The sequence below is a fragment of the Dendrobates tinctorius genome, unplaced genomic scaffold, assembly GCF_039654945.1.
Source record: "Dendrobates tinctorius isolate UK_male_01 unplaced genomic scaffold, ASM3965494v1 ptg000016l, whole genome shotgun sequence".
In the NCBI taxonomy this organism is placed as follows: domain Eukaryota; kingdom Metazoa; phylum Chordata; class Amphibia; order Anura; family Dendrobatidae; genus Dendrobates; species Dendrobates tinctorius.
The window spans coordinates 10,139,992-10,158,395 of record NW_027361684.1 but is presented as its reverse complement, the minus strand read 5'-3'; the positions used below and the strand labels follow the sequence as shown (position 1 = coordinate 10,158,395).

General features: G+C 49.5%; 1 protein-coding gene across 3 annotated transcripts in view; it reads left to right on the top strand.

Moving 5' to 3' along the window:
* BLMH (bleomycin hydrolase) overlaps nt 1-18,404 on the top strand; it is a 120,079-nt gene that overhangs the window by 18,802 nt on the left and 82,873 nt on the right. For all 3 annotated transcript variants that reach the window (XM_073565431.1, XM_073565434.1, XM_073565433.1), the window contains exon 6: nt 11,871-11,963. In XM_073565431.1, coding sequence (XP_073421532.1) covers nt 11,871-11,963 — 93 coding nt within the window. The remainder of the gene's footprint in view (nt 1-11,870; nt 11,964-18,404) is intronic.

Sequence of the window (18,404 nt, the reverse complement as noted above, 5' to 3'; positions counted from 1 at the left end):
GTGTTTTCTCTTTTTTAATCTAATGACAACCCAAAATATCCAAATGACCCTGATCAAAAGTTTACATACCCCATTTCTTAATACTGTGTATTGCCCCCTCTAACATCAATGACAGCTTGAAGTCTTTTGTGGTAGTTGTGGATGAGATTCTCTATTTTCTCAGATTGTAAAGCTGCCCACTCTTCTTGGCAAAAAGCCTCCAGTTCTGTAAATTCCTGGGCTGTCTAGCATGAACTGCGCGCTTGAGATCTCCCCAGAGTGGCTCAATGGTATTGATGTCAGGAGACTGAGATGGCCACTCTAGAACCTTCACTTTGTTCTGCTGAAGCCAATGACAGGTCGACTTGGCCTTGTGTTTTGGATAATTGTCATGTTGGAACATCCAAGTACGTCCCATGCGCAGCTTCCGGGCTGATGATTGGAAATTTGCCTCCCGTATTTGCTGATAACGTGCTGAATTCATCTTTCCTTCAACTTTGACCAAGTTTCCTGTGCCTTTGTAGCTCACACATCCCCAAAACATCAGCGATCCACCTCTGTGCTTTACAGTAGGAATTGTGTTCCATCATCATAGGCCCTGTATGACCTCTCTCCAAATGTAACGTTTATGGTTGTGACCAAAAAGTTTAAATTTTGGTCTCATCACTACAAATTACCTTGTTCCAGAAGTTTTTAAGGCTTGTCTCTGTGCTGTTTTGCGTATTATAAGCTAGATACTTGGCATTATCAATTCCTTGGATATCTTTTTGCATCCCTTTCCAGTTTTATACAGTTCAACTACCTTTTTCCGTAGATCCGTTGACAATTCTTTTGCTTACTCTGTCGCCTTATTGGGGGACACAGAACCGTGGGTGTTATGCTGCTGTCCACTAGGAGGCGACACTATGCATAATCTGAAAAAGATTAACTTTGGCTCCTCCTCTGCAGTATACACCCCTGGACGGCGTCAGCCTTCTCCAGTTTTTGCTTAGTGTCGCAGGAGGCACACCTAAGATTTTTTTTTTTTTTACTCCGTCTTTTTCCTGGATTTTTTTCCAAAGGACTACAGATGAAGAAAAGAGGGTCTCCAGCGAGACTCCCGGCATGGCTCCCTCCTCGGTCCCCCATTAGGTGTACCCGGTTGAGGTCGAGGTGGCTATTCCCCATGTCGCTCCCTCACCAGTCCCTCGGGTACTGGTTCGAGGTCGAGACCCCCCTCCTTCCTCAGTTCCGTCCGGCTCTGGGTCGAGGTCGAGGCGACGATGAAGCAACCTGACGGTGACAGCAGCACCCTCCCTAATCCCCCTCTGGGGGTATTAGGTTGAGACACCGCAGGTAGGGCCTGTACCAGGCACCAGGGACCCCAGTCCACCTGCGGGCTCCTTTTGGGACCGGGGGAGGTGCAGAGAGGCACGACACTTATCAGAGACCGGCTCCCTGCGCCCCGGTCTCTGCAGCAAGGGCGCCCCAAGGGACCCTCCACAGGGCCCCAGTCGCACGCATGGCCCCACCGCCAGCCCTCCTTTTGATTCTGGGGGGTCTGGTTTAAATCCGACCCCCCCCCCGGACGACCGCGCCGTCCTGGAGCCCTACTGGGCAGGAGACCTCAAATTAGCCGAAGTCGCCACCCCATTCCCGCCCCCCGGCCCGCCCCCCGGATGACGAAAATGATACTGTAGTAGTGTCATAGAAGGGGCGGATCGAGGCAGGAAGGGCGCGCTTTTACATGGCCCAGCGTGCCCTTTTCCAGCTCTCCGCCCCCTTCCCTCTCCACCTCAGAATCCGGTGGCCATCTTGCTGCACCTGGAGGAAAGCAGCACAGCAGTCTACGGGGGGCACAGGACGTGGGACTTATCAGCGCTGGACCTAAGGGGGAGCATCAGTGGGGTAAGATCACAGCTGGGTCCTTGGTACTCAGCTGTGAATTCCTATAACCTATAGCGCTCTCCTACTCCTTTCCTCTGCGTAGATACCCCTGTAGGGCCTCCACTAATCAGCCTAGGTACTATGTCTGGCTCAAGGAAAAGAACCAGGCAAGACTGCTTTTATGCAGTCTGCACAGCCTGCAAGGCCACTCTCCCCAGCGGCAGCACGTACCCGCACTGCCGGGATTGTACCCAAAAAACAGGATCAGAACCCCAGGAAGTCCCTACCAACGCTTCTGCAACCGCTACTGCGCCGGAATGGGCGACTCAGATGTCGCAGTCTGTGACACAGTCTATAGATAACCTGACCTCCACATTACTGCAGGCTCTGCAGGGTCATGTCTCGGCTATGAACGTTACCCAGCAAAGGGACGTCCGGTCTCATGATCAGGGCGCTTCCGACAGTTCGAGGCGTAAGTGGACCCACAGGTCGCGTTCATCTGCGTCCTCACATAGCAATAGGTCTTCCCCCTCCAGGGAAAGACACAGTGGCCTCAGGTCACCGAGGCCGTCCCCTGATAGAGAAGGACAATGCGGATCTCCACAACGATCCCAGACCATGGGAAACCTCCGCTCTAGTTCGCCCGCTAGGGAGCTCCTTAGCGATGCACAAGACTCAGAGGGCATATGTGACTCCAATTCAGATAACGAAACAGAGAACGCTTTGCTCCCTTGTACCCCTAGCAATACTGCGATAGTTGAGGATATCGTCTCTTCCATCCATCGGGTGCTGGACATTTCAGATCCAATCCCGGAAGCACCAGAACACAAGATTTCCTTTGAAAGTGTTCAGAAACCATCGTAGGTCTTCCCTAATCACCCGTAATTTCAAAAAATCCTTTGTAAGCATTTTTCGCAGCCTGAGAAAAAATTCGCCAATCGCAAGTATTTGGAAGCAAAATACCCCTTTTCACAGAAAGACACCAAGGATTGGACAGATCCGCCTGAAGTGGACCCTCCAGTCTCTAGACTAGCAGCACAAACGCTTCTCTCGCTGCCGGACAGTTCAACCCTCGAGGACACTGCAGACAGACAAGCAGAACACATGGCTCGTTCAATCTTTGAAGCGGCAGGTGCCTCTCTGGCTCCCGCATTGGCTTCAGTTTGGGCAGCCAAGGCCATCATGGCTTGGGCTGATCTATTGCAAAAGGGCCTTCAAGCTTCAAATCCTCAGCTGGCGGACCAGGCGGTGCAAATTGCAGTAGTGGCAGATTACATGGTCCATGCAGCGTTGGACTCTGCAAGAGGGATAGCGGGAATAGCATCAAACGCCATCACAATCCGGCGTATTCTCTGGCTAAGAGAATGGAAAGCGGATGCGGCCTCAAAAAAGTCCCTAACAAATCTCCCGTACTTCAGTGGCCGTCTTTTCGGTGAAAAGCTGGATACAATGATATCCAATGCTACCGGGGGCAAAAGTACTTCCCTCCCTCAACTAAGATCAAAACGCACGTTTAAAAGGCGTAATCAATCTCGTTTCCGATCCTTTCGGAATTCTTCAGGCTGGTCCATCTCACGCCCAGCACAAAACCGTAATCGTTCCCCCCCCCCCCCCCCGCAGGGACAACACACGTGCGGCACAGAGGCCGGACAGGAGCTGGCAATCAAAGGCAAGCCAGGCAAAACCTAAAGGAGGAAAACCTCAGACATTTCCCTCATCCTGACTCATGCCCTCTGGAAGACACCCCATTTGTAGGCGGACGACTGCTACTCTTTCAGCAGGTCTGGCTGCCTATTACAGAAGACAAGTGGGTCAAGGAAATAGTGTCTTCAGGATACAAAATCGAGTTTACTACCAGCCCACTGCACAGGTTTTTTCCCTCTGTCCCTCCAAAATCCCCGCTCAAAGCCCAGGCCTTCCGTCAAGCGGTTTCTTCCCTCCTGTGAGCAGGAGTCATAGTGCCAGTCCCAGCAGAAGAGCGCTTCCGAGGGTTCTACTCCAACCTGTTTGTGGTGCCCAAGAAGGGAGGCAGCGTCCGACCCATACTAGACCTCAAGCAACTCAACAAGTACGTTCGAGTTCGTCACTTCCGCATGGAATCCCTCCGGTCAATCGTTGCGTCTATGGAAAAAGGAGAATATCTTGCCTCCATAGACATACAGGACGCATACCTGCATATACCGATTGCTCCCGCCCATCAGAGGTTTCTAAGATTCGCAATCAACCAAGACCATTACCAGTTTGTGGCCCTCCCGTTCGGTCTTGCCACGGCTCCCAGAACATTTACAAAGGTCATGGCAGCTACCATGGACGTTCTGCACCCCAGAGGCATAGTAGTCGTTCCATACCTGGACGACCTTCTCATCAAGGCCCCCACCCTCAAGGACTGCGAGGTCAACATCTCAATCACGATCGACACTCTGAGGCACCTGGGATGTTTAGTCGACTTACAGAAGTCCTCGACTACCCCGAGTCAGTCTCTGACCTTCCTGGGGATGCTATTCGACACCTCCAAGGGTCTGGTGATCCTCCCCAGGGACAAGGCACTGGCTCTCCGTCTGGGAGTTCACACACTCCTCCGCAAGTCCCCCAGATCTCTCCGGTATGCTATGAGAGTACTTGGCAGGATGGCAGCAGCAATGGAGGCGGTACCATTTGCCCAGTTTCACCTCAGAACCCTTCAACTGGCCATCCTCAAGTCCTGGGACAGGAATCCGTTCTCCCTTGACAGGGAGTTCCGGTTATCAGCAAACACCAGGAGGTCCCTGCACTGGTGGCTCAAGCCAACCTCGCTTGCAAGGGGAAAATCCTTTCTCTCCGGTCAATGGAAGGTTTTGACCACCGACGCAAGCCTTATGGGTTGGGGCGCGGTGCACCTACATCACAGAGCGCAAGGCAGGTGGTCACCAAGGGAATCGACCATGCCCATCAACATCCTGGAAATTCGGGCCATCTTCCTGACGTTGAAAGCCTTCCATCACTTGCTAGCAGACTCTCATATCAGAGTACAGTCGGACAATGCCACGGCAGTGGCATACGTGAACCATCAAGGCGGCACCCGCAGCATCCAGGCGATGACCGAAGTAACACGTATCCTACAATGGGCGGAGGCTGCAAGGTCGGTACTCTCCGCGGTCCACATTCCGGGTGTGGACAACTGGGAAGCCGACTATCTCAGCCGACAAGGAATGGACTCGGGGGGAATGGTCTCTCCATCCCGAAGTCTTCTGTCAGATCTGTCATCGTTGGGGGACCCCGGACGTGGATCTGATGGCATCCCATCTCAATGCCAAGGTTCCCTTCTGTACATTTTTCCACCCCTACCCCTGATCTCCAGAGTCCTGAGGAAGATCAAACAAGAGGGTGTTCCCACCATTCTGATCGCTCCAGACTGGCCCAGGCGTACATGGTACGCCGACGTCGTGCAACTCACAGCAGACGCTCCCTGGCGTCTCCCCACACGTCCCGACCTTCTGTCACAAGGCCCGTTCTTCCACCAGAACTCAGGGGCTCTCAATTTGACGGCGTGGCCATTGAGACCTGGGTTTTGACCCAAGCAGGTTTTTCAACGGACGTTGTTAAAACCATGATCAGGGCTCGAAAGCCAACTTCAGCCAGGATTTACTATCGTACCTGGAAGGTTTTCTTCACATGGTGCGAATCTCGTGGGCAGATCCTACTTCCCTATTCTCTTCCAAAGGTCCTCGGTTTCCTTCAGTTAGGCCTGGACGCCGGGCTATCCCTGGGCTCGCTGAAGAGCCAGGTGTCAGCGCTTTCAGTGCTCTTTCAGAGGCGTATTGTCACGTCCGCCATGTCTGTTTGTCTCAAGAACTCCTGGAGCGATGTGCATGCGCATGTTTTGTCTGCTGTCCTGCATGTTCGCTAGAGCTGTGTGCAGACTCACCTCATGTCTGAGCTGCAGGATCCCTGCGTTTCTGCTCTGCCTTCTGTGATCTTCTCGTCATGTCTGGAGTCCTTGATCATGTGATGTTTCTTAAGATCCTGCACTGTCTGGTTCTGCAATCATCTCGTCATGTCTAGAATCCCGGATCATGTGTTCTTCCTAGGATCCTGCACTGGTTAGTTCGGTGATCATCTCGTCATGTCTGAAACCCTGATCATGTGACGTTTCCTAAGATCCTGCACTGTCTGGTTCTGCTATCATCTCGTCATGTCTAGAATCCCGGAAGTTCTCCCCTGGTCCTGACCTGGAGGAGGAGGTGCTATGCCCTATATCAGGCCGCCTCTTCCTATGCTCAGGGCCTGATTATTGTGTTGCTTCCCTGCAAGGCTCTGGGTCTGTGGGGTTGCTCCCTCTATTCTGTGCCCTTGCACTTTGCTCTGTAGTGCGTCTCTGCACACGCTCCGTGCTCGTATTCCGCCTCTTGTCTTGTGCCATGTCTTGTGTTGTCTCTCGTGCCATGTTTGTCTTTGCCTTGCTTTGCCTTGTAGTCCTTCTGCTGTTCTTTGTCTTAGTCTGTTTTGCTATGTCTCGCCTTAGCTATGCTTTGACTTGTAGTCCTTCCTGTGTTCTCTGCCTCGCCTGTTTTGCTATGTCTTGCTTTTGCTATGCTTTGACTTGTAGTCCTCCCTGTGTTCTCTGCCTTGCTATTCCTTGCTTTGTGTTCCTCCCTATGGTCTCAGTCTTTGCTTGCTCTGCCTCGCTCTCTCCTATGGTGCTCTGTAGTGCTCCCTGGCACACGCACCATTTCTCCTCTCCTTAGTGCTCGTTTCTTTGTCTAGTCCCAAGGTCTTCCCTTGGCCCGGCTCTGGGCTTCTGCCTACGCTCTGCTGCTAGACTCTGTCCTCTCTCTGACCTGGCTCTGTTTCTGCCTGTATTCCTTGCCTTGTTCCCTGCCTTGTCCTTGCCTTGAACCCTGGCGTGGCTCCTAGCACGCACCCTGCCTTGAACCCTGGCGTGGCTCCTAGCACGCACCCTGCCCTGAACCTGGCGTGGCTCCTAGCACGAAGGTTCCTTTGCCCCCTCCTGTGCCTTAGTCGTGCCTCGTGCTGGCGTTACAGCCGTGTGCATTGGCCAGTGAGGTGTGCGTCCCTGCGTAGCTCCTAGCACGCAGCCCTGCTCTGAACCCTGGCGTGTCTCTACACGCACTCTGTCTTGTGCCTTGGCGTGTCTCTACATGCACTCTGTCTTGTGCCTTGGCGTGTCTCTACACGCACTCTGTCTTGTGCCTTGGCGTGTCTCTACACGCACTCTGTCTTGTGCCTTGGCGTGTCTCTACACGCACTCTGTCTTGTGCCTTGGCGTGTCTCTACACGCACTCTGTCTTGTGCCTTGGCGTGTCTCTACACGCACTCTGTCTTGTGCCTTGGCGTGTCTCTACACGCACTCTGTCTTGTGCCTTGGCGTGTCTCTACACGCACTCTGTCTTGTGCCTTGGCGTGTCTCTACACGCACTCTGTCTTGTGCCTTGGCGTGTCTCTACACGCACTCTGTCTTGTGCCTTGGCGTGTCTCTACACGCACTCTGTCTTGTGCCTTGGCGTGTCTCTACACGCACTCTGTCTTGTGCCTTGGCGTGTCTCTACACGCACTCTGTCTTGTGCCTTGGCGTGTCTCTACACGCACTCTGTCTTGTACCTTGAACCTTGGCGTGTCTCTACACGCACTCTGTCTTGTACCTTGAACCTTGGCGTGTCTCTACACGCACTCTGTCTTATACCTTGTACCTTGGCGTGTCTCTACACGCACTGTCTTATTCTATGCTTTGGCGTGGCTACACACGCACCCTGTCTCGTTTGCGAACCTTGGCGTGTCCCCTACACACGCACCTCGCTTTGAACCCTGGCGTGTCCCCTACACACGCACCTAGTCTTGAACCCTGGTGTGTCCCCTACACACGCACCTAGCCTTGGACCCTGGCGTGTCCCCTACACACGCACCTAGCCTTGGACCTTGGCGTGTTCCCTAAACACGCACCCTGCTTGGATATCTGTCGTGCCTCCTTGCCTGAACCCTGGTTTGCCTGCCGGATGCCCGGAACCTGCCGACCGTTGCCAGAGGTCCGGAACCAGATGACTACGGCCTGATGTCCGGAGCTGACGTCCGCAGCCTGATCCCTGGACCCTGTCGGTTTGCCAGCAGTCCGGAGTCCGATGCCATCTTGCCATTACCTGTGCCTAGGCGTGCCATCTGGCACGTACCATGTTATGGACCTTGGCGTGCCCACGCGCGCACCTTGCACGTTTTGCTTGTTTTCTCTGTATGTGATCTTGTGTTATTCTAATGAAGATACCTTGCACCTACGTCTAGTCTCGTCTTGCTTCCTGCTTGTCGTCAGACACTCGTCTAGTGTCCCCTGAGCCAGCCGTCTGGTCCCAGCAGTCGTGGTGGCTCACCCCCTTGGTCTTGCCCCTGACACTCCCTGTATAGGGGGTGGATTCTCACAAGGTCAGCTCGCCCTCGGTGGGTAGGTGCCACGACCCAGAGGGTCCACTCAAAAAATGGGCTCAGCAGGAGCTGAGTCCGTCACACGTATTGCTAACAAGCCGCAAGTGAAGACTTTTCTCCAAGGGGTTTCCCGATTGGTTCCCCCCTACAAACGTCCGTTGGAGACGTGGGACCTCAACCTGGTCTTGACAGCACTACAGTCACCTCCTTTTGAACCCCTTAGGGTGGTCTCACTCCGCTTTCTATCACAGAAAGTGGTTTTCCTGGTGGCAATCTCCTCGCTACGCAGGGTGTCTGAACTTTCAGCTCTTTCCTGCAGACAACCCTTCCTGGTTTTTCATCAGGACAAGGTGGTTCTCCGTACAGTACCATCCTTCCTTCCGAAGGTCGTGTCCAGCTTCCACCTCAATGAGGAAATATCACTACTGTCTCTTTGCCCGGCTCCCGTTCATAGGGTAGAGAAGGCTCTGCATACGCTTGACCTTGTCAGGGCATTGCGTATTTGCGTGTCTAGGACTGCTCCCTTCCGGAAGTCTGATTCACTTTTCCTTCTTCCAGAAGGCGTTCGCAAGGGCCTACCGGCTTCCAAAGCCACCCTTGCTAGGTGGATCAAGTTCACCATTCAAGAGGCTTACCGCCTCAACAATTCTCCCCTTCCGGCCGGTATCACGGCACACTCTACGCGGGCGGTAGGGGCCTCTTGGGCCATTCGGCATCAAGCCTCGGCACATCAAATGTGTAAGGCAGCCACTTGGACTAGCCTGCACACATTTACAAAACACTACAGAGTGCATACCCAGTCCTCAGCGGATGCGAGCCTGGGTAGACGGGTCCTGCAGGCGGCAGTACCCCAAGTCTAGGGGACTGTCAGCACAATATTCGTCCACTGTTTCCCACCCAGGGACTGCTTTGGGACGTCCCACGGTTCTGTGTACCCCTATAAGGCGACAGAGTAAAGGAGATTTTTGTGTACTCACCGTAAAATCTTTCACTTAGCCTTTAATTGGGGGTCACAGCTCCCACCTTGTTGCCTTTGCGGGCCGTTGTTACGGTTGGTTCTCATATTGTTGTTTGAGCCTGTTTATAGTAGCCTTTTTTACAGGCATGGTTATGTTTCTGGTATATTCCTCCTAATGCTTTTGCACAAAACTGGAGAAGGCTGACTCCATCCAGGGGTGTATACTGCAGAGGAGGAGCCAAAGTTAATCTTTTTCAGATTATGCATAGTGTCGCCTCCTAGTGGACAGCAGCATAACACCCACGGTTCTGTGTCCCCAAATTAAAGGCTAAGAGAAAGAGATTTTATGGTGAGTACACAAAAATCTCCTTTTCCCCATGACTCACAATCCAGAAACGTCAGTGGCTGGATGAAAGATGCAAGAGTCTGTCTGGATCCCAGAAACTCACTTAGCTTTTATGCACACATACTGTTTACAAGCAAATAGGTCACAGGTGAGGATGTTATGTTTAGTAGCCATTCAAACCCATTTGTGTGAACTTCTGAGCATGTTATCAGGTCAAAATCATCAGGGTATGTGAACTTTCGGTCAGGGTCATTTGGATGTTTTGGGCTGTCATTATGATTTAAAGAGAGAAAACACAGTAGTTTGACTATAAATGGCTTCACTGAACCACTAACCATGAGTGGAGAAAAAGTTTTGATGTTCTCATATCCTTATTGACCCCCAATAATAATAATATCAGTACGGGGATTAATGAAAATAATTTTAGTATCCTGATCATACTTCAGTATGCTCAGTATTGCAAGTTACTCAAACAGATAGTGAGGAAACATTGGTCCTTTCTGCATCAGGACACAATTATAAGAGAACTCATTCCACCCCAGCCTAGCTTCATTTACAGAAAAGCAAGGAACCTAACCAGTTATATAAAAATCCCTATTGGGACATATATGACTCAATCACAAAAGTGTGGTTTCTTTCCCTGTAAAAAAAAAAAAAAATGCACAATGTGCCACTCAATGGGAAATATCAATCCCGTATATACTCCAGAACTACAGAGGGATAGTTACCATCGTAGAATCATAGAACGGTAAAGTTGGAATGGACCACCAAGGTCATTGTGTCCAACACACTGCTCAATGCAGGATTCACCAAGTATATCACGTAAATGAATCATATAACCAAAGCGAAGGCCTCATTTATTGCATTCAATGCCGATGTTATAAACTATATGTGGGGAGAACCAAACGTGAGCTACGCATAGAAAAACATTGAAGAGGAGGCAAATGCACCAAATGTCGAAAGCAGAAAGCCGGTGGATATTCCAATTAACTACGGTACGCTCAACCCAGCAGGTTTAATAACGAGAGAGAATTATTCTCCTTCGGGGACAAGTGATTTATTCAGACCTTTATCAATATTAATTTAAAATCGATCTACTAATATCAGTGCTTACCTATCAAAGACTGTCATCTGCTCTGGAGGCATAATCGGAGGACGTAAGAGCAGATAGGATAATCTTTTCAGCTAGTGCTGTCACACACGCTCAGGGCAGCAGTCGTTAGTGCTTCAGAAAGCGCGACCGGTCGGAACACTATACACAACGCAGCATTAATCCTGAACTGAGGACGTACTGTACATATCGAAACTTCGTACCAACATTGACCTATTCATCTGCTGCTTGGTTCCTGTCATCGAGGGAATTCCCATGGTTTCACTCCATCATGGATCTACACACAAGTAGGCTGATGGGTTCCCATGAATCGGCCAATTTGTGCGCTACGTAGCTTAATTTCTAAACATATTTTCCAGGTAACAGCCCATACAAGTGTTTAGAATTAGTAAAAAGAGGCCTAATAAGTTCATCTTACTTACCAGGATTGTTACTTTTCTCTTTGTACAATGCACCTTGGTACATTTTACTTTTAAGGAACCATAGCCTTTTATGAGAGGAGCTGTCCCTACTTTGTTTAGCCTCCATTTTTTTCTCAGAACTCTACATTGCTCTGTTCGTTTGTTAATTTACTCACACATTTAACAACTAGGCATTAATGTGAATCTGTCAGCATGGTTTTGCTATGTAATCTGAGAGCAGCATGATGTAGGGGCAGAGGCCCTGATTCTAGTGATGTATCACTTACTGGACTGTGTTGTTTCAAGAAAATTAGTGTCTTATAAGCTGGAGATTATCACTACAGGACTAGGTGTCTCTTGCCTCTTAGTCAATAACTCTGCCCCCACCACTGATTAGCAGCTTTCTGCCTATGCACTGTGTACACAGAAAGCTGCCAATCAGTGGTGTGGGCAAGATCATACGGGCTCAGCTTTCAGGGAACTGCTAGATCTGCAACAGAGTAAGCTGTGTATCAAAATGACAGCAAGCAGCCCAGTAAGTGACGCATCACTGGAATCCGCCCCTACATCATGTTCTCAGAGTACATGGCAAAACCTGATGACAGATTCCTCTTAACATTCCCGCTGTTAATAGGGTCACTGTCCAGAAAGTAAGTAATAACAATGTCGGATTGTGTAGAGTTGCACCATATTATGGTGACACATTTTTACATTTATGTGTATGTGACATTAGAAATTAAAACACTTTTGTGCCTTTTTTTTTTTTTTTAATTTGCAATCTTTGATTTCTGTTTATTGAAGATGAGGGAATATTGTCTAAGACTGAGAAACATGGTATCCAGCGGCTGCACCAAGGAAGAAATCTCTGCAGCTTTGGACACTATGATAGAGGAGGTGAGTGCTAGACAATGTTTCTATATTATTTTTATACTATAGTGATAACTATTAAATGATGCGCAACATTTTCCTGTCATTTAAAAAGAATAAACAATTTTGTTTTGTGCTAAATTTTGTGTGGGTTGTCTTTTACCTTGCTGTTCTCACGTCGTGAGGGGGGGGGCTCTCCCGCCATTACACAGGCGGTGTATATTACAGTGCCAGTCTCCCCTGTCTGTAGCTGGTGTCAGTTTGCTTTTCTGGACAAATTTAAATATATTTTTGCAGTTTAATCTTCGTAGTTTAATCTTCGTAGCATTTTACTCCAGTCAAGACTAAAATCGGTGTAAGAAATACCGAGCTTGGTAAATTCCACCCTCAGAAAGTTTGTGGACTGAATGTTTATCACGGACATGTTTCTCACTTTGGGGCTGGCTGGCACATTGAATTCTTTGATATTCTGGACCGTTCACAATTTCAGTAGCTGCAATAGTTTTGCTAAAGTGATTAGAGTTGTTACATGTGAGGAGGGGTAAACATAATAAAAGCAAGTACATTAGTCTTAAACGATACAAGTCACGACTGGTAGAGGACCCTGCCCGCAAGGGCTCACAATCTACAAGGGATGGGTGAGAATACAGTAGGCGAGGGTAGAGCTGCTTGTGCAGCAGTTTGGTGGATCGGTGGTTACTGGAGGTTGTAGGCTTGTCGGAAGAGGTGGGTCTTCAGGTTCCTTTGAAGGTTTCCATGGTAGGCGAGAGTCTGATATGTTGGGATAGAGAGTTCCAGAGTAGGGGGATACACGGGGAAAATCTTGCATGCGATTGTGGGAAGAAGAGATTAGAGGGGAGTAGAGAAGGAGATCTTGTGAGGATCGGAAGTTGCGTGGAGGTAAGTACCAGGAGACGAGGTCACAGATGTATGGAGGAGACAGATTGTGGATGGCTTTGTATGCCATGGTTAGGATTTTGAACTGGAGTCTCTGTGTAATGGGGAGACAATGAAGAGATTGACAGAGAGGAGAGGCAGGGGAATAGCAGGGGACAGGTGGATTAGTCGGGCAGCAGAGTTTAGAATAGATTGTAGATTGGAGGGGTGTGAGAATGTTAGAGGGGAGGCCACAGAGCAGGAGGTTGCAATAGCCAAGGCGGGAGATGAGGGCATGGACTAGGGTTTTTGCAGATTCTTGGTTGAGGAATGTACTGATCCAGGAAATATTTTTGAGTTGAAGTCGGCAGGAGGTGGAGAGGGCTTGGATATGTGGTTTAAAGGAGAGATCAGAGTCAAGGATTACCCTGAGGCAGCGAGCTTATGGGACTGGCGAGAGTGAGCAGCCATTTACTTTCATGGATAGGACTGTGGGGGGCGGGGGGGGGGGAGTGAGATGAGGGAAAGATGATGAATTCTGTTTTGTTCATGTTAGGTTTTAGAAATCTAGCAGAGCCCCAATTAGTCTGGAGGAACTAGAGGAGGCTCTAAACTCTATGGCAGGGAATAAGACACCGGGATCTGATGGGCTGCCTGTGGAGGTATATAAACAGTACTCAAATATAGTGCTTCCACAGCTGCTGAAGGTGTATGAAGCGGCTAGGGAAGATGGGCACTTGAATGAAGCAATCATAGTGGTGATACCCAAGGCTGATAAGGATCCTTGTCTTCCAGAGTCATACCGACCTATCTCCCTTTTAATCGTTAATGTTAAGATTTTAGCAAAGATCCTGGTGATGCGGCTGTCTAGAGTAATATCCAGTATTATTCATCCAGATTAAACTGGTTTTATGCCAGAGAAATCGACTGCAATTAATATCCGTCGGTCGTATTTAAATTTACAGATGCCATCAAATGGCAAGGAACCTAAGGCTGTTCCATCTTTGGATGCTGCCAAGGCATTCAACAGCGTCGAATGGCCATATCTGTGGGCTATCTTAGCCAAGATGGGTTTCTGTAAAAATTTTATTGATTGGATACATCTGCTGTATTCGAGTCCAGAGGCCAAAATTAGGGTAAATGGGGAGATTTCAAATAAAATTAACTTACAGAGAGGGACCAGACAGGGGTGACCCTGTCTCCCCTACTGTTTGCTCTAGCAATCGAGCCCTTGGCAGTAGTAATTCGGGCGACACCTGAAATTAAGGGGTTTGAGTATGCGTCTTTGCAAGAAAAAATAGCATTGTATTCGGATGATATGTTCTTGTTTTCGGGAGAATGGCCTTCATCTCTAAAAGTGGCAATGGAAGTCTTTGGATCCTTCGCAGTGATTTCTGGTCTATTTATTAACTGGGAGAAATCTTCAATTATGCCGGTGGCAGAGGCCCCCGAGAAGTCCTTAAATGTAGTCAAAGTTTAAATACTTGGGAATTCATATCGGGCATAATATACAAGACTTTGAGCGTTTAAATATTACCCCGCTACTTGCTAAATTTCATCAAAAAGTAAAGGACTGGTGCAGGATACCATTTGAGTATGGTGGGAAGAGCAAACCTAGTAAAAATGGTTCTCATGCCACAAGCTTTGTATTCCCTCCATAGTGCGCCATTTGGATTCCTGGTCTGGTCGAGTCTATCAGATAAATAGAATATTTAGAGAGCTTATCTGGACGAGGAATGTTCCTAGAATTCGGCTGGAGGTTTTGCGTAGATCTAAAGAACTGGTGGGATTAGCGGTTCCTGACCTGTTTCTATATTATCTTGCAGCACAGTTACAGCATTTTAGAGGATGGGGGGAGGAGGATTCCTTCATGCGAAGTTCTTGGGATGTATGCTTACATGCGTAGTGGGAAAGGACTTACTGGTGCAGGCGCTAGATTCGGGGCGGTTGCGTCAGGGTCGAGCTATCAATAGTCCGACAATGAAGTGCATGGATAAGGTATGGAATATGGCCAAAGAAATACTGGGTATACAGGGAATCTCTGGGCATGCCCTGATCTGGATAAACTTGACATGTGCAGAACTAAATAAATTAGAGGGTTTTGAGCAATGGGAGAGGAGAGGGCTTAAACTAATATCACAGCTTTATTCGGAAGGGGAGCTTTGATCTTATGAGGATCTCAAACAGACGTTTTTCATTCCTAATGCAAGATTGTTTTCAATATCTCCAGCTGAGACATGCTTGTGAAGCACAACAGCAACTTACCCCACTAGGTAATCCAGCTAAAACTCCGCTGTTGAATAGAGTAGTGATGGGAGGAGGATCAAGAGGTATTATATCCATGATATATGCAGCAATGTTGGAAAAGAGAGTGGCTCTTCTGTGGCGGGTGGAGACTGCCGCTTTCAGAGGGACATCAGCTGGCAGTCTCACGAATACTATATCAAACTCGTAAGAGAGTCGCGGCTCACTGAAGGGGATCTTCTGCACCTACAATCATGGAAGTTGAAAAAAAGTTGTCGGATCACACAGGTGTTTCTGGCTATCAGCCCTAAGGCCTCTTTCACACTTCAGTTTTTTGCATCAGTTATAATCCGCCAAAAAGGCGGACAAGCGGATCCGTTCTCAAGTGATGTGAACGGATGGCACAGGATCCGTTTTCAGACGGATCCTGAAAATGAAGAAATTGCTGGGAGAGAGAGAGAGAGAGAGAGAGATTTTTTTGTTTTTGTACGGCACCCAGAAAGAAATTCGGGTTAAATCAGTGTTTGCAGGATCCGCCAGAGGAAAAAACGTTACAAGCTCCGTTTTGAAATTTTTGAGGATGGTGACGGACAGCAACTTTTGGCGGATCCTCACAAAAAACGGATGCAACGGACAGCAATCCGTCACAATCCGCCATTAATGCAAGTCAATGGGAAAAAAAAGGATCCTCAAAAAAATTTTGAGGATCCGTTTTTTTTCAAAACCTGGCGGATTGTGACTGATTGTAAAAAACGGAAGTGTGAAAGAGGCCTTAGTCATAGAAACATTCTATGACTAACGGCTGATAGCCAGAAACGCCTGTGTGATCCGACACCTTTTTTTTTTTTTCCCTCATTGGGATCCGACGATCAGACGGAATTTTTTGGATCGCTGCTGGCAAATTCAAGGCTACCAAGCACATTGACACGGTGAGACATTCCGTTTTTCCCTGCATTTTTTCTGTTAATCACGGAAGTTACTGATGCAGTTAATAATAATATAGATATGGAGATATATGTGTATCAAAAGAGACTAACAATTAAGAAGTGGGAGGATATGTGGGCGCCCTGGTTGGACACACCCGGGTTGGCGCCTTCTAAATTAACGTGGATGAGAGCACAGAGGAGGCTATAACCCGAAAACTGTAACTGTGAGGGACCAAATGCATCGGGAGAAAAGATTTTTTTGTTGGGTGAGGGTGGGGGGTGAGATGGGAGGGAATTTTATGGGGCTCCAATGTGTTTATGTAATAATACATTGTTTGGGAATTATCCTGTATGTGATTACCTGTTTTTTCAGTTTTTGAAAATGTTCAATGAAAAATTGCCTGATATAAAAAAGAAATCTAGCGGAGAAGAAGGATGAAATAGCGGAAAAATTCTGGAATTTTGGTTAGTAGGGAGGTGATATCTGGTCCAGAGAGGTAGATCTGTGTGTGCTTTTGGGGTTTTTTCAGTTTTTCCTCCCCTTTTTCACTTTTTCTCTATCGCTTCATTGGGGGACACAGGTAACCATGGGTGTATGCTGCTGTTGCTAGGAGGCTGACACTATACAAATAAAGTAAAAACTGGCTCCTCCTCCGTAGCATACATCCACTGACAGGCAGGAAGTACCTCAGTTTAAGCTTAGTGTCTGTAGGAGGCGGACCTGGATCTAACACCAGATCCGCAGTGTTTTTTCTTTCACAGGTTTCTGTGTGAACTTATTAATCCTTTTCCCTTTGTTTTTCAGATACAGCTCGTCGGGTAACAGGGTGCAGATTGCTCACCCTGTTTTCCCACTTTTAAGCGACCGAGAGAGCAGTGTGGTGTCACCCGCATCGCCCACTCTCGGAACCGCTGGCAGGACTTGTCCCCTGTCCCCCTTTTGGGGTGGTTCAGGGTGACTCTCGGTGGCCAGTCCTTGCCTTATCCCCTCCTCACCCCTCTCCTCGGAGAGGGCTGAGAGGAAGACGGTGGTCACCGATGGTGGCCTTCCCCCTTTTTAATAAGGGGTCGATGCCATCTTCTGCACCGTCCGGAGACGGTGTGGGAAGGAGGATCTCCATTTCCAGGACCCTCTCACTTCCGAGGGCTCCTGATGCAATGCTCATCTATCAAGAGGAGCCGGATTCAAGCAGGTGATAAGCCAGCGAGCCCCCCCCCCCCACACAGCAGCCTCCTCCGGCAGCAGCTCCCCCATTTATCGGTGTATAGGTCCCCGCTGTAGACAGCCTCTTCCCTCCCTGGTCCACAGGTTCAATTTTCGCGGCTTTTTTCTCATAGCGCACGGCCCCGGCATTTTGAAGACTTTCTTCTTCCTTCGGCCATTTTAAGTCAGGAGCACGCCCCCCTCTCCGGCATGTCTCCTATCAGTCGCCTTTATTGACCAGACACGCCCCCCGCTTGGCGTGTTTAGTTTCCCTAGCCATCTTCTATGCCGGACACGCCCCTTGGCGTGCCATCCTATTATCTCGCTTTTTTTTTTTTTTTTTCACCGACGGGCACTCCCCCTTCTGCGCGTCATCCCCAGTGCCGGCGATTGGGCCGTTTGCAGGTCGCACACGCCTCCTCCGCTTGTCAGCCTATCAGGCCGCGGCTTCATCTTTCGCGCTCTTTCGTGCCCGAGGGGAGGCGGCGCTGTGTCTGATAATCCTGGCTACGTCCAGGACACGCCTCCCAGCGCAGCTCCGGCCGGATCACGCCCACCGCTCCGAAGCATGGCGCTGTACCTGTCTCTCCCTGGAAGGTCCGGTCACTTCTGGCGCCCCCACTGTGTCAGCCATTAGGAGGGGCTTTTTTCTTTTGGTTTTTCGCCGGCCGGCACATTAGCCTGAGGTGGCGCGGCCTATCTGGTTCCTTTTCCTAATTCAGCCCCCGGCTTTGGGCCTTCTCTCCCGGCCAAATAACCACGCTCTCTTGCTAGCCTCAAGCCAGTCAGTGTCCCTCGGCCAATCAGTGCGCGCCCTGAGCATTACCAGGCAATCGGCGTGCGCTTTGGGCTTAGACACGCCCCCTCCCGATGGCCTTGTTGTTTTTCTTTAGTCAATGAGTGGGCCTCTCTATAGTCCTCTCTCCCTGTCACCCGAGACTTGACCCCAGTATAGCGTCTCAAGGCCTGCTAGTTTGGCATCATGCACTATCTGTGGATTTGTGCACTGTCTGTCACCATCTGCCGCAGGACCCAGAAGGCACAGCAGGCAGTGTGTCTCTGCTTGTAGCAGTGGACGAAGATTTGTGCATCTCCAGCGGGCTCAGCAGGCATCCATCTCTATCTGGCACCGGATCTGAGAAACTCTGCAGCCTGAGCAGCGACAGCACCATCTCGGGTTCAGGTAGGACCAGCCCAGGCTGGTTGCCCTTTTTTTTC